The sequence below is a fragment of the Corvus cornix genome, chromosome Z (assembly GCF_000738735.6).
Source record: "Corvus cornix cornix isolate S_Up_H32 chromosome Z, ASM73873v5, whole genome shotgun sequence".
In the NCBI taxonomy this organism is placed as follows: domain Eukaryota; kingdom Metazoa; phylum Chordata; class Aves; order Passeriformes; family Corvidae; genus Corvus; species Corvus cornix.
In genome coordinates this window covers 16,146,513-16,161,002 of record NC_046357.1, presented here as the reverse complement: position 1 = coordinate 16,161,002, position 14,490 = coordinate 16,146,513, and the positions used below count along the sequence as shown (strand labels likewise).

General features: G+C 52.7%; 1 protein-coding gene across 3 annotated transcripts; it reads right to left on the bottom strand.

Moving 5' to 3' along the window:
• Positions 1-1,070: 1,070 nt before the first annotated feature.
• LOC104686551 (myogenesis-regulating glycosidase-like) lies at positions 1,071-14,282 on the bottom strand. 3 transcript variants are annotated; one of them, XM_039567274.1, is made up of 2 exons: positions 14,191-14,282; positions 1,071-7,312 (listed from the first exon to the last, which is right to left on the bottom strand). In XM_039567274.1, the coding sequence occupies exon 2, from the start codon at positions 7,185-7,187 to the stop codon at positions 5,151-5,153; it is 2,037 nt and encodes a 678-aa protein (XP_039423208.1). In that variant the 5' UTR covers positions 7,188-7,312; positions 14,191-14,282; the 3' UTR covers positions 1,071-5,150. The 3 variants fall into 3 exon arrangements, with proteins under 3 accessions (XP_039423208.1, XP_010393357.2, XP_010393356.2); XM_010395055.3 differs by lacking the exon at positions 14,191-14,282 and adding an exon at positions 14,032-14,134; XM_010395054.4 differs by lacking the exon at positions 14,191-14,282 and adding an exon at positions 11,563-14,013.
• Positions 14,283-14,490: the final 208 nt, after the last annotated feature.

Sequence of the window (14,490 nt, the reverse complement as noted above, 5' to 3'; positions counted from 1 at the left end):
CAGGTGCTGGAGGTATCCTGTGAGCAGGTGGCACCACAGCCACCTCTCTACACCCTCCTGCCACACAGGGACTGTGTGCTGCTGGAGGGACATCTTGTTTGCCTTGCTAAGCTTCAGTCCTGGTTGATTTTTTGCACTCCCAGTGCTGCACACGAGCTGCTTCCTGGAGGTGCTGGTGACATGGGACTCTCCCCCAGAATTTGGCTTACCACAGCCTGCCTGTTTTTTGGCATGGGGAGTTTACTGCGCTTAATCTTTGATGACTGCTGAGCTAAAAAACACTCAGCCCTACAGGGAAAATAAAAAACCCAAACAAATAAAAATCTGTTTTTCTCTACTTGGCCTCTGGGATTTTGTGTCAGCACAAACCATCTTTATGGCTCTCCCAGCACAAGGGATCTGCAGGCTGGCAGCTCCCGCCCAGATTGAGGAGGTTGTTTTTTTCCTGAGGCTACCATCCAGCTGTGTGCCCAAAGGGACTCTGCTGCTGTCAGTTTGTCCTTTCATCGGAGTCCCCCCCAGCCTTGGGCTCTGCCTGCCTGTTGGCTTCTTCCTTACTTTTAATCAAAGCTGTGATTTCAGGCAGGCGTGGATGCACTCACAGAGCGGGTCTTCTGGGCCAGCAGCCACTGCTCTGCTGTCACCCATAGGCACCTCCTTGAAATCCAGTCTGCAACAAATTGGGCTTTTGCTGCAGCCCCTCTGGGGTTTGGATTTTGCCACTAACACTTCTCCCTGTGCAATGCACAGCTGTGGATGTGTTTTCAAGCACTGCCATGTAGCTGGGACCCAGCACAGAGCTGACCCCATTCACTGTCCCCATGTCACGGTGAGCCTCAGACACCATCTCTACACACTGCAACAGGCTTTGGGAGGATGTAAACCAACTCAAACCCAAAGCACTGATTTTCAGGAGGACCTCAGCATCACTGAGGATCTCCTGCAAGGCTGTGAGTGCTCTTAAGTTGCCAATCTGCCCACAGGTCTTCAGCAGTGCCAGCTTCATCCCCCATATGATCATCAGCCAAGTGTATGGATGCCACTTGCACCCAAGGAAGAAGTCAAAGAAAAAGCACTGGGAAAATGTCTTTTATTGCAAAAGGAGTGAAACGAAGTCCCTCTCAACCCTCAAGCCACACTGTATGTGTTGGCCACTATTATTGATGCCAATGGCACAAGGTAGCTATGGTTTGTGCAGTAACAATGAGAAGGGAAGGAAAAACATTATTTGGGGCAAAGGGGGTGATGCGGGGCAAGGCAGGCTCCTAAATGAGTCTCACATGCTCCATTTCTGGCACTCCCATAGCTACAAGCATCTACTCCACCCGTGTCCTTGCTGTCAGTACCATCTGGAAAGGGGGACTGTGGGGACAGTCAGAAGGACTTTCTGGACTGCCCAAGAGAAGTGGAGAACAGGCTCCTCTTGCTTATCCCCTACAGTCTTGAAGTATGTGTCCTCTGAGAGCAGCATGGACTAGCAAACCCCCCCAGAATCAGTGCTGATGAGCCTTTTTTGGGGTGAATGTCAGTAGAATAGGGGCATGACCCAATTGGTGTGTATGGTCCCCACCCCCGGCAGCTGACAAAACATTGGGGTTCACCTGGACATGGCCTTTTCCAGGCCAGCCCTAAGGCACAGCTAGTCTCTTTGCTGTCAGGACCCAAGGGAGTACGATTCTCAGTCCAATGGGATTGTCTGCCACCACTGCAAACACAAGAGTGGGGTTACTGCCAGCTTCTCCTTTTAAAACATACATCAAAGCTGCAGGCTGCAAGCTTTAAATAAAACAACAATCTCAACCCTGATTTCAGTAAAGACTAGGGTAAGAAAAGCCCCAAATCTCCCTGAACCACTAGCCCCACCAACGTGGTACAGATGGACATAGTTAAACTTCTTTTTGTTTTCCAAAATTTTATCTCAATCAAGGCGATTCATGTTACAGTTCATACCAATTAGAAATTAGAAAAGTGGTTAAAAACAGACCCACCAGCATTACAGTCAGACATAGGACAGCATGTACAAACACAAGCATCCAGAAAACCTGATACACAACAGTGCAAGCTTCAAAATTCAATCACATAAGCATCATGTGTGAAAAGGCTGAATCCACATCCCAAACCTGGTTTTGGCCTTTTTCTTGGCTAAGACAAGCTAAACCCAGCTTTGGCCAGTGACCCATGGTGTAAATCAGAGAAATATCCCTAGCAGCAGTTCCCAAGGTATCTGTGCAGAGTTTCTGGTCTGCAAGGTCTGAGAGATCCTCAAGTCCTGCAGTACTACAGCATAGTGTTAGAAATAGTGGTTTTGGTAAAAAGTTGGATGGAAAGGGCACCTAGAAGCCTGTGAGACAGCTTAAGGCAGCACTGCTGAGCCTATCCCCAACATCAGCTCTTAGTCCTCTCAGCAGCTTTACCCTTCTCCTTGCTGGACCATGGAACAGCCATGGACACTTACGCCCTAATTACAGCATTTAGAAAAATAAGGGTACTCTATAATCTTACCCATTCATTGGCATAGTTAAATAAAAGAAAATTATAACTTTGTTAATACAATCCTTTCTTTTGAGGGGAGGGGAAAGAAGACAGTGTGTCTAATGGAGAATTTCCTCCATGACCTTCCTGACAGCGCCTGAAACCACTGCAAGGAGATTGAAGGCACTCATCTGGCTGCTCCCATCATTTTAATAGTAGAAGGATACTAACAGGGATGCTGTGTTTCTCTTCACGCAGCCTCATTCCTCATTAGTGATGCATACACTGAGTGGCACGGAACCAGGCGAAGAGAAGGCAATATCTCATGGTCATGCTGGGATCCTTCCCGTGAAGTCCTGTGCCAAGGATCCCAATTCTGCACTGGCAGCTGAGCTGTGCAGCAACATCTCCTCCACCTAATGCTCCCAAGCCAAAGGATGACAAGTATTTCATGAGCAAAGGTTGAAAGGGAAGAGCTGGAGCCTCTCAAAGCATGGTCTTCCTGCACTTCTGGGGCTGCAAAAGCCCCCTCCACACCCGGCCCTTCTTGAAGGCTTTGGCCAGTCTCATCTCCTCACCTTCACTGCCACCCTGCAAGCAAGGACCAAGTCCTGCCAGTGCCCTGATGAGTGACGCTGAGGTTCCAGGATTAACTCCTTGCCAGAGGGTGTCTGTAACTTGTAACATAACCGTTATTTGCACTGGTGGCCGGGAAGAAACTTGAGTCCTTCAGAATTAAAAGCCTGAGAAACAAACAGGCTTCAGGAAATGCTTGTGCTCTAGCTGGACAGGGACCTATAAGGCTCCCCTACATCTCATTTTGAGATGAAATTATACAGGGCAGATACAGGTCTTAAGGTGATGCTCCAAAGAATCAATCAAACCAGACTTCCTCACTTCCTTCCTAACTATAAAAGCTCTTCAGATTTTGCCCCTAACAGCTGAATTTCTCCTCCTGCACCCCATCACAACCCTTAGATGCTTAGTGCATCTCCTTTTCTGCCTCCTGAAAAGCCCTGTGGTAGGAGATGGGCTTTGAGAAAGATCCTCACTGGTACCCAACCCTACCCAAAACATGCACTATCACCTTGGGTGGCTGACTTGTGCCAGACCCATGCCCAGCCCACACATAATCCCAGGAGAAGCCCCAGAGATGCTGAGCTGTCCTTGGCTGGCTGTAGCCTGGGCAGGGTGCCCCAACCCTTCCCAGCCATTGCAGTTCAATTCTGCAGAAGCTCATTAAAAATTCAGGGACTGACACATGTTCCCAACCGGGGCACAGCCAGGAATTCTTGCCTTAGGGAAAAAGGCTGCCAGACTTCAATCCTGTTTGCCCTGCCTTGGGTCTCTGTAAATTCATTTTCCCATACAAAACCAAATGGGAAATCTGCCAAAGAGGCAGCTGCTGGGGACTTGGGGTGCAGGATCCCATCACCCCATGTGCCCTCTAGAAGCCTGTGACAGCAATCGCACCTCCAGCAACACCAACGCTGCGTGAGGAAGGTCCCTGGGACTCTCCCAGGGAGAGAGGAGGGCTGACTCAGGAAAACCCTCAACAAAATCATCACCTCTTAATGGCGACCTGAGATGGGTATTAGCTTAACTTCATGTTATATGAGAACATTTCTGTGGGTGCAGTGAGAACACCCACTGGCACAGACCCATCAGTTCATAGAGCCGGTGTTTTCCACCCACAGGCAAGCCGGCTATCAGCAAACGTCACTGTCAATCCAAGACATGTGTGGCTCACGGGAACCAGCTGTTCCCAGGGAAGCGCCGCATGGAGTGTCTGAGGACAGCTTTGCTCCAGGCAGACCTTCTGCCAGCAATAAACCTCATCTGTCCTTAAAAACCAAAAAGGATGGTATCAGCAGGATAATCATGCAACTAAGTGGGGTCATAAATGCTTAAAAAATGGGGTGTGCTGGCACAGGCAGTGCTGCTCTAGGAAAGGCAATGTTGATGCCCTGGGCAAAACACAGAGAGGCAAGAGCCTTGTAGAGGGAGTCAAATGGGTGAGCAGGTGGGATGCAGCTGTCCCAGCAGGAAATAAGCAACCCATTCAGTTAAAACACATGGATATCACTTGAGTGACCTGACCTGTCTGGTACCCAGGAAAACAGGAGCATGGGGCAACTGTTAGTTCAGTGCTGTGCCAGGGAAAAGGGGGAAAAAAAAGTGTGTATATATATATGTAATGCTGTTTTGCTTTATGGTCTTAAAAATATCCTTTTGAATATATTTGCCATATTATAAAACTTAGGGCAGGCTGTGCTGCAGCAACCCTCCCACAGCACACGCCTCCACATCCAGTGCCAGGTGCTCCCACAAGACTAGGAACGCTCCCCACTGGCACTAACCAACTTCCAACTCTTGAAATCCTTGAGAACTGAAAAGATACTGGGTTTACTACATGTCTGCAGACAGACCGACAACTCCTTTCTTACCTAACCAGATAAATTGTTGCCTACTGTAATCCAATCAGAGCCTACCATCAGACCCAAATTAAAAAAATCAAGACCAATCCCCAAATAAAAAAAAATTATCCCCAAGAACAGTGAAGTCTATTTAGTTCCCTTCCTCCACCCCAGTCTCAAATGAAAGGTGCAATTAGAGTTATTATTTGTTAGAAAGTCCTAGGTAAGGCATGGTTATTCCAAAGCTGATGAAGAAGCCTGTTAGGAAACCCAGAGGAAATAGGCAACTTCGTCCAGGTCAACGGGATAGTCAGTGAGTAGCACCGGGGTCTTCTCAAACAGCTCCCCCTTGTAGCTGCGCCATTTGCCCGCTGGCAGGTAGACATCCCGCTCCTGCTTGCCCATCTCCAGCACCGGGGCCACCATGAGGGTGTCCCCGATGAGGAACTGGGAGTCAATCCGGTGAGTGGCCTCGTCACGGGGGGAGATCCACCAGATGGGACGGATGATGGGGTCGCCCGTGTCAGTGACCTCCCCCGCCAGCTCCAGCAGCAGCGGGGCCACCAGTGACTCATGGAGCTCTGTGAACTTCTGCGCAATCTCCACCACCTCCTTGTCGTAGAGCCAAGGCGGGATGGAGAACTGCATGGAGGGCATGAAGGCCGACAGCTCCAGCCAGCGCACGTACAGCTCCCGGTCAGGGATCTCCACTGCCCCATTGGTCTTATTGGGGAAAAAATTGCCCCCTATCATGTCCGCAGATATGAAGGGGTACCCCAGCATGCTGATGGTGAGCACAGTGGGGATGAGGGACTTGAGGCCCAACTCATAGCCCCAGACAGAGTCACGGTCGATGATGCGGAAGAAGCAGGAGATGTTCTGTGACTGGTATCCCACTCGCACCTCAGCCAGCTCGTAGAAGGGGATGGCCATCTCTGTGTAGCGCCGGGACCAGATGCTGGGGTCCGACAGCGGGCGGAAGGTGCTGAACTGCTTGGGCAGGTAGCTGGTCTCACCCGCATCGAACTTGAAGGAGGAGATGCCGTACTTGTGCCGGAGTTGGCGCAGGTGGCTCTGGAACCAGTCCCGGGCTGCTGGGTTGGTGAAGTCCAGGATGGCCCCAATGCCGTTCCACCACTCCACCATGGCCGGCAGCCGCCCTGACGGCTCCTTGATAAACAGCTGACGCTCAATCCCCACACCAAAATTGGAGGAATTGTAGTTTATGAAAGGATGAGTCCACAGAGTGACCTTAAACCCATCTTCTCTCAGCTTTGCAAACATCTCTGTTACGTTGGGGAACTTGACAGGGTCAAAGTCAAAGTCCCCATAGGCTTGCGTATACATGTCATCAATCTCAATGTGGCTGCAGTTAAAATGGTACTTCTTGATCTTTTCAGCAAATCGCAAGAGTTTATCCTGGTCAATATCATTCTTGTAGAGGGCCCAGGTGGACCATATGGGGTATCGGAAGGCGTTCTCAGCAGGGATCTTGGAGGGCTTGTTGAAGTACCTGCGCACCATGTACTTGTGGATGGAGGTGACGTCGGAGCCCACGCAGACGCGGTAGCTGAGCTCGGGGAAGGGCTGCTGGCCCAGTGGGGGCTTGTAGGGCGAGTCCTTGTAGCGGGCCTGGAAGAAGAGAGTGCGCTCAGTGGCGTTGAAGCCCAAGTGGAAGGGCACGGAGTCGTTGATCTTGATGGCCGCCGCCTTGGAGGAGAGCCAGTAGCGCTCCAGGATGCCGCCAAAGCTGTCGCGGAAGGAGTAGACGTCGCTGGTCACGTAGGGCACGGGCTCCTGGTAGCCGGCCAGGCGGATGGGCCAGTGCTGGGTGCTCATCTCCGAGCCCCCGTACCAGTGGGCATCCTCCCAGAACATGGTGTGCTCCACGGCCGGGCCGGCCTCCAGCTCCTCCCAGCGCACGCGGTAGCACATCACCGTGTCCTTGGGTTTCACCGTCTGGATGAAGAAGTTGAGCGGCCCCCGGCTCGAGCGCGAGCAGCTCAGGATCTCGCCCTCCTTGGAGCACGACTCCAGGTCCAGGCTGCCCGAGCGGAAGGCCAGCCGGAACACCACCTCCCCATGCTGGTTGCGGATGATGAAGCCGTCCGCCCGCAGGTCCATCAGCTCCGTCTTGAGCCGCTCCGCCTTCCGCAGGGACACCGTGTAGTAGCACCAGGCCACCACTGCGGCAATGAACAGGATGAGGCCCAGCAAGATGGCACCCAACATGGGCCTCAGCTCCTTGGAGGGCTTCTGCTTCACTGGTGTGAAGCTCTCTGGCAGGAAAGTGTACATGGTGCTGCGTTTTCTCTAGAGCTTTCTGCAGAGGAGTAGGAAAGAAGCACGCCTGGGGTTCTCAGGAGAAGACAACAGATTGTTAGGAGAGCTCCCACCTCCACCGAATCCCAGAACATCCGTCTCTGAAAAAGGAGAGGATATAAATAGTCTGAGAGAACCTCTGCATCAAGGGACAGCGTGTCATCCATTTGCTCCCCCCGGCTCCCTCTGCCTGTCTGTGACATGCCAGGTGTTGTGTTCCAAGTACCAGACACCATCTCCAATTACTCCAGGCAAGACAACACATGCAGAGAACAGCCTGAGCCCTACACAGGGAACAACCACGGGGCAACAAGGACCAAATAATTGCCATAATTACTGTTTTTTTGTTTTGGGGAGACTTTAAGTGAGGCAGGAATGGAGACTGGGTGGAAGTAGAAGGAGGCTGAACAGGAACCAGATCAGCTCACTGACAATGTCTTTAAGAGACAGAGATAACTAAGAGCTATAAAAGACACCACGTAATGAATTCCACACAGCCACTCCTAATTTTAATCATATTGCCTCCCTGGCAGATTTAATTCATCTGCAGCAACATCCCCTCCTTGTCCCAAGCATGTTCCAGCTGCTCCACCTGGGTGATGCTTTGCAGTCAAAGTGGGTAAATCCCTGCTTCTCCACAGCTCACGGTGAGCCAAATGGGGCTGGGGTACCGGTGGCTCATGTCTGGTTTTGGGGGGCATGTAGGGGGTGCGGTGAGTGGCACAGAATGGCTGGCTCCTGCCATGTGCTCAGACCTTTACAGCATTTCTGGGTAGAAAAGAACTTCCAGCTTTTCTGAAAGAAAAGCTAACCTTGTAGTAAGTGAGCAGTGCAGGACCTCCAAAGGGCCCTTCCTCCATCCAGCAAGGCTCCAGGCTGTGTTTCAGCTCCAGCCCACTCCCCCCTGAGTGGCCCCGGGGAAGTAGGCTGTGCCAAGAGCCTAATGGCTTTTCCTTGGCCACAGCCTGGCTGGGCTCCGCCAAGCATAACGCCTGGGATCCAGGGGAGAAAAGTAAAGTAAGGACATGGGAGAGTGAGAAGCAAACGCAGCTGCTGGAGGAATAGGGGAGGGAGAGGAGCTGCAAAGCTGCAGACCAGCTGCCTGATATCTCCCTGGTGCCAGCAAACACAGCCGGTTCCTCCCCAAGCTCTGGGGCTGTAAACCTGCTGGCTGTGGGCAAACCAGAAGGAAAAAAACCTCTTTTTCTGCACAAATGAAACCAGTTGCAGAGATTCCCTCTAAAGAGATTGTTTTTTTTCTTAAGAAAAAGGAAGAAAAAGATCCAAAATGAATTACGGAACCCTCTCCCTGCAATAGACATGGCAATCCAGAACACGTATTTCTCTGTGCCTCAAAAAGATCCAAGAAAGGAAAAGTAAAGCAGAAGGGGGTCCTGAACACCACCTAAGCCTTGTTGCTCCACTGTAGCTATGTGCAAACTGCAGCATCTGTGCACAGGCTCAACAAAACATTCTGTGTTTATATTCTTCATCTTGAAGCAGGTATTGGACCAGACCTTGCAGCAGGCGGGTCATTCTAACCTTCCCCTGGGAGTTAGTAACTTTCTAGACAGCCAGTTGCTTTAAATGGGATTACAGAGGCATTAGGCAGCGATTAGCCTGAACAGGCGATAGGTTTAGTTAAACAACTTGTCCCATGGCCAACTCCCACAGAGCCCTCACTTGCCAGCGAGGAGCTCGGGAACGGGTTGGGGACAGCTCCAACCACTCCAGCTGTGTCACCCAGCACTGGATCCTGCCCCCCAGGTGGGCAACAGGGCTCTCACCACCCAGCACTTGTGATGCAAGACCAGCTGAGCCAAGCCAAATTGGGCAATAAAGACAGGGAGGAGGTGGTGGTGGGATGAGGCTGTGTTTGGGAGACACTTTTCATCCCTCTCTCAACTCTTCCTTGGCTTTAGGGTGAACCAGAAGCAGCACAGGGCCATCCCAGGGATGGCGGGGAGGAAGGTTTGCAGAAGGACTTTGGCTAAAACCAGCACAGCTGAGTGAAGCTGCAAGTGGCAGGATGATACTGGAAATACAGCTGGGTACACTGAGCGCAAATAAATCCTCACCCTCTCAACACTGGGAGGTTTTGGGATGCCAGAGAGAGAGGAACGTACGAATACCTGTCACTCCAGAGCCATGCCTCTATCTCACTTGTGCCTTATCTGGGGACTGCAAAGGTCAAGGGGGAAAAAAATAAAATGCACCCTTCACCAAGCAGGACTTGCAAATAATTTGGGAAAAGTTTTCACATTTTCTTTATAAAAGAGAGGGCAAAATGATGTTTTCTTTGCCAATTCTCATTTAGGGTTTTAAGCCCAAGAAATATCTGATACTGCTACTGAGGCTCCATCTAAAATTGACAGCAGCTCCCACGGCTTCAGGGAATTTCTGGATTTTTATCTACCTTTCAGGAAGCTGGCTTATTATTTATGAACTACTTCGAAGCTGCTCTATTTTTAGGCTGTTTCTTTCTTTTCCCCCCCCATGGACTGGAGCTCATGGCACACATGAGGGAGCCATCACTGCTACTGTCAGTAGAGAAATAATGTGGTTTTTAAGAAAGGTTTTGCAGCCTCTTGAGTCCCTTGGACACCAATCTGCCTCAGAGGGATGCGCAAGCTGAGTGATTGAGCTGGTGGATTTAATCCTGCTCTGACTGCTGTGGCTGGGTCAGGATCAAACCCTGTGGCTGCTGAGGAACATTGCCTACTTGGACATGACTTTAACAAAGATGCTGAGAAGGGTGTTTGCAGACATCACCCAGCACAGTGATGGGCCAAGGAGGTCTCCAAAAACAATCCTGGTCTGTGCCCTCTATTTTTTTGCCTTGTTAACAGAATGTACATTCTCCAGTGGGAGATCTGGCACCGTCCCAGGTGAGAGCTAAGTCTCCCAGGCTCCCTGGAGATGCGTTCCACCTCTCACTCGCAAGCTGCAGCCCGCAGAGGTGCCTGCTCATGCACTGCCTGTTTCAACAATTTTTTTTTTGTGTAACGCTAACTTGTTATTTTGCTCCAAGATGACATTGTGGCGACCTTTAACTCCTCAGGAAAAAAAAAAAAGAAAACTAGAAGGGAGAGTGTCAAAGTCAAACAGCATGTTTGCAGCTTGCTGCGCCGGAGCTTCCCAGCTGACTCAAAACAAAGGTTTTTCTCTGTGTTCTGTGAAAGCAGCGAGTCGCCTTGCCTCAACTCAAGATGAAAGCAAAACATCTGAGCAGGACACACTTTATAGAGTAAAAATAAAAATCCATTTTTTGACCGCTTCTATTTTTACCAACACCACCGCTAACCACAAGCTGTGAGACCCACAGCACCACTAACCCCAGCCACTCTGCAATTAGGACATTCATTTAAAGAGGGTCAATAACATATAACTGGTCTCTATTGCCCTGGCAGGGTCAGGTCTGAACTGCGCTAGGGGCCAAGCTCCTGCCGGAGACACACACCCACTTCCCCCACCGGGATGCCAGGAAACCCTCCCTCTTCCACTGCAAGGTGCTGCCGCCTCCTCCCCAAACATCTTGGCAGGAGTTGAGCTCAGGAAATAGTACAGAAACACTGCAGATTTTACCAGGAGGCATCTCCAATCCCACACAAGAGCAGGGAATTAGGACAGCAAATTAAGGGAAAAATTTCTTCTCCGCAAAAAAGCTGTGGAGGCAATAAAACCTCCATGTGTCCAGTCTGAAACCCCCTGCAGGGAACCTGCCCTGACAAAGGGACTTTGTACACCTGAGACAGGGGACAAACAAACCCTTCCTGGGGGGTTAATTTCCCTTGGAGGGGTCTGCAGCAGAGCACTGGAGTTCTGTGGAGGGCTTTTTGGAGTCAAATAAGGTGAAATCACTGCTCCTCCCGCTTGGCGCTGATGGGAGCAGGTGAGATGGGTGGAGGCACCTGGTGACAACGCAGGCACAGAGCGCAGGGCTGCTCCCCACACACCCTGATTCCACATGGATCAGAAGCACTCATTCCCTCCCTAATCCTGTGGATTCCCCCAAATACTACAATGGATCACCCTGAGGCTCTGGGTTTATCTCTGCAACACTCAAGCCACCTCCGGGGGCATGTGTGAGGCACAGACACCCGGCCCCTGAGCCCTGGGGGATCCTCCACCTTCACCGTCCTTGCTGTGGTCAGAACAGGGATGGACCCACTGCCTGACCTGCGGGGTTCCTGGAGATGCTGCGGTGGGGGAGCTCTCTGCCCCTCCTGCAAAGTGACAGACCCTTCTTGTCAGGGCTTTTGCAAATTCTCCACCGCACCCGGCTGCTGGACACAGAGAGGCCCATGCAGGAGGCAGCTCACCCTCCGGGGCACGGTGCCCCAGTACTTACCTAGCCATGGCTTCCTGGGGATCCCTGCCTGCCGCCTGGCTCCACCACAGTCGTCTTTTTAAGCACATGAAAAAGGAGCACCGCTCCATCTCCACGTCCCCGGCAGCTCCATCCTCTCCATCACGTGGGGCGTTCCGGGGCTCCGAGCTGGCCGCTCCGTGAGCAGCGGGTGTCCGCGGGCAGGAGGAGGGGACCAGCACGTCACCGCTGTCTTCTCAGGCACCGTGACGGATGTGTGAGCAGCCAACCCTCCGGCCGGGGTGTGCCAAGGCGAGCGGAGCCCGGCCAGGAGGGGAGGCCGCACACGGGAGCGCGCTTCCACCCTCCTCCGCTCGCGGACACCCGGGATCCGGGCTGGCATCTCACCTCCCTGCCAGGTGGGCGGGAAGGGCCGGCGAAGGCGCATCCCCTCCCTGCACTCACAGGAGCGCCAGAATCAGAAAGCACAAGGGAAAAAAGACTAATCCAACCCCAGGTTTGGGGTGATTTTTCTTTTCTTCCCCAAATGTTGTGATTTTAAGCAGAGTCATGACCCAGAAGAGTAATGAGGCTGCCTCGTGTGAAAAGAAACAAGCTGCCCCACTGGTGCTGGTTGGTTTGTAAGATAGGATTAAACAGCACTGGGCACCTGGAGGATAAACCCCAAATCCAAGGTGGCCGTGTGAATACAGAGCTCATCTGCAAAGTGCAGACAGGCTGCCAGCACCTCACTCTGTCTGCGAGAGGAGGGAGCAGATTTGAAGCTGTGGCATTAGCTCTGCCCAGCCTTAAATGCTTTCACCTTTATTATAGGAATTGTGACTTTGCAGCCCAGTTTTGTCTTTTAAAGTTTCCAGTGTCAAGTGATGCTCCAAACCCATTTAGACACTTCATCCAGTGTTTGACCATGAATACAAAGCAGCCACAGGGAACCAATTCTGGCAGCAGATGACTTAATATTTAACACCCCTGACAATTCCCCTTTTACAATATCATCTTTCTTTGTTCTTCACCCCGTGCTAATTACCAAGATGAAGTTTAATAAACTGGGTTTTCACTGTAACCCTGCACACAGCTCGTGGTGCTTTCATCTCATGACTAAACCATGACCAGAGGCTTCTTCTTTCCCCTGCCTAGAGGCACATCAGGGAGCCTGAATTTATCTGAGCTGCAAAGATCTGTGGAGACTTTAAAACAAAGTGAGTCCTCCTGGTCCACTTGTATCAAAGTGCATTGGACATGAGGGAGAGAAAGCTCCAGGGCTCTCCCCTTAAGGACATGCCTCTGTCCACCTTGGAGAAGTCCTACAGGTTCTGTGGGAGCTGGAGAGAGCCGGGCTCTGAAACTGTGGTCCACTGGGTAACCCTGAGCCCAGCAGTCAGCTCCTCAGCACCCGCAGGGCCACCAGATCTTGTGCCGAACAGTGGCAAAAGCAGAACACCAAACAGTGGTGCTATTAGCTTATTTCATGTGCCACTTTTGCCATGTAGGATACACAGCCACAAAGATTTTGCTGTCTTTTCCGAGGTCTCTTGGTCCCCAGCCCAACTCTGGCTGGTACAAGACGTGTGTCATCTACCACCCCATCACTCCAACAGCCTCTCCCCAAAGTGGGTGTCAATCTCACTCACTGCTCATCTCTGTCCTCCAAGACAACCCACCCTGTAAGTGGGACCCAGTGCCCCGTTTTGTCCACGCAGATTCTTCCTCTGAAGAGCTGACTCAGCGCTTTGGGAGCGCTCAGCATTTCGGATGCTGATGCAGGCTGAAACCTGAGCCCACCCCAACATCCAAGTGCTACAACATGATATGGGGGAGAAATGGAAACCTAAGCACGCCCCTCTGGCACAGCCCTGCCAATTTTCCAGTCATCGAGTCACCATGAAACTCCAGGCACTGGCAGCTCCAGAGAGCTGTGGATGGCTCAAGATGCTGGGCTGTTGACACAAGTCCCAGAATTTGTATCCAACAGTCAGTGATTCTGGATAACCTTGGCCCAAACGCAGTCACCAATCCCTTTAAGTGCTCCCGTGCAGCTTTTCCATGTGCAGATCCAGCCACACAGCCTCACAAATGTCATTCTCCACTGGGCTGTGGGTGTCTGCTGTGCCAGGCACTTGCCTTTGGACATCATGGGTATCCCAAAGTGGTAAGGGGGGAAAAGGGGAAGAAGCATTTGTGCTTTCTAACACAGCTTTGGCCACTTCTTGCCATGGCCAGCGAGGTCAGAGCTGTCCCAAAACCCACTCCAAACCCAATCGAGCACACAGCACAATGAGCTGCGTACACCCATCTGCAAAGTTTTCACTACCAAGCATCTTATCAAGCGGCAAAAGTTGAAGCTGCTCTTTGCGAGTCGTGCCGGGGACGTGTCTCCCGGCTCCGTTCATCTCCGGGCAGGCAGACTCCCACCTACCGGAGAACTCGCGCGGCCCCTGCCCGGCGGGGTGCGGAGGGCTCGCACCCCAAGGTCTGGGCAAAGCTCCGTACCTTCACCGCGCTCCCCGCGGGCCTTCCCGAGCCCTCGCCGATGCCGCAGCCTGGGGTCTGCGGGAGGGGGAGCCCCTCGCCCGCCTCTTCCCGCACCCCCCGAGCCGGGGCTGCGCCCCCGCCCCGCCCCGAGCGCAGCCCCGGGAGCCGCTCACTCACCGGCACCGCCGGGCCATAGCCGGGTCTGCCGGCCCGGGGGGCTCCGGGCGCGGGGCTCAGCGCGGTTCCGGGGTTGGGCGCTGCCCGCCCCGCCCCGGCTCCCGCCCCGGACCGGCCCCCGGACCGGCGCTCCCCGATGGGAGATGTAGTTCGGCCCGGGCAGGGCAGCTCCGGGGGGCGCCGGGGGCTGGAGCCGCTGGGGATGTCCGGGGGAGCGTGGGGATGGGGTACCCCCGGGGCTGGGCTAGGGGTATCGGGGTTTGGCTCCGGCGGGGCTGTGCCGGGGTGCTTTTGGGTCGG

What these genes read in the sequence shown, in the direction of transcription:
- LOC104686551 (XM_039567274.1), bottom strand. Translation starts at nt 7,187, where the DNA reads ATGTACACTTTCCTGCCAGAGAGCTTCACACCAGTGAAGCAGAAGCCC.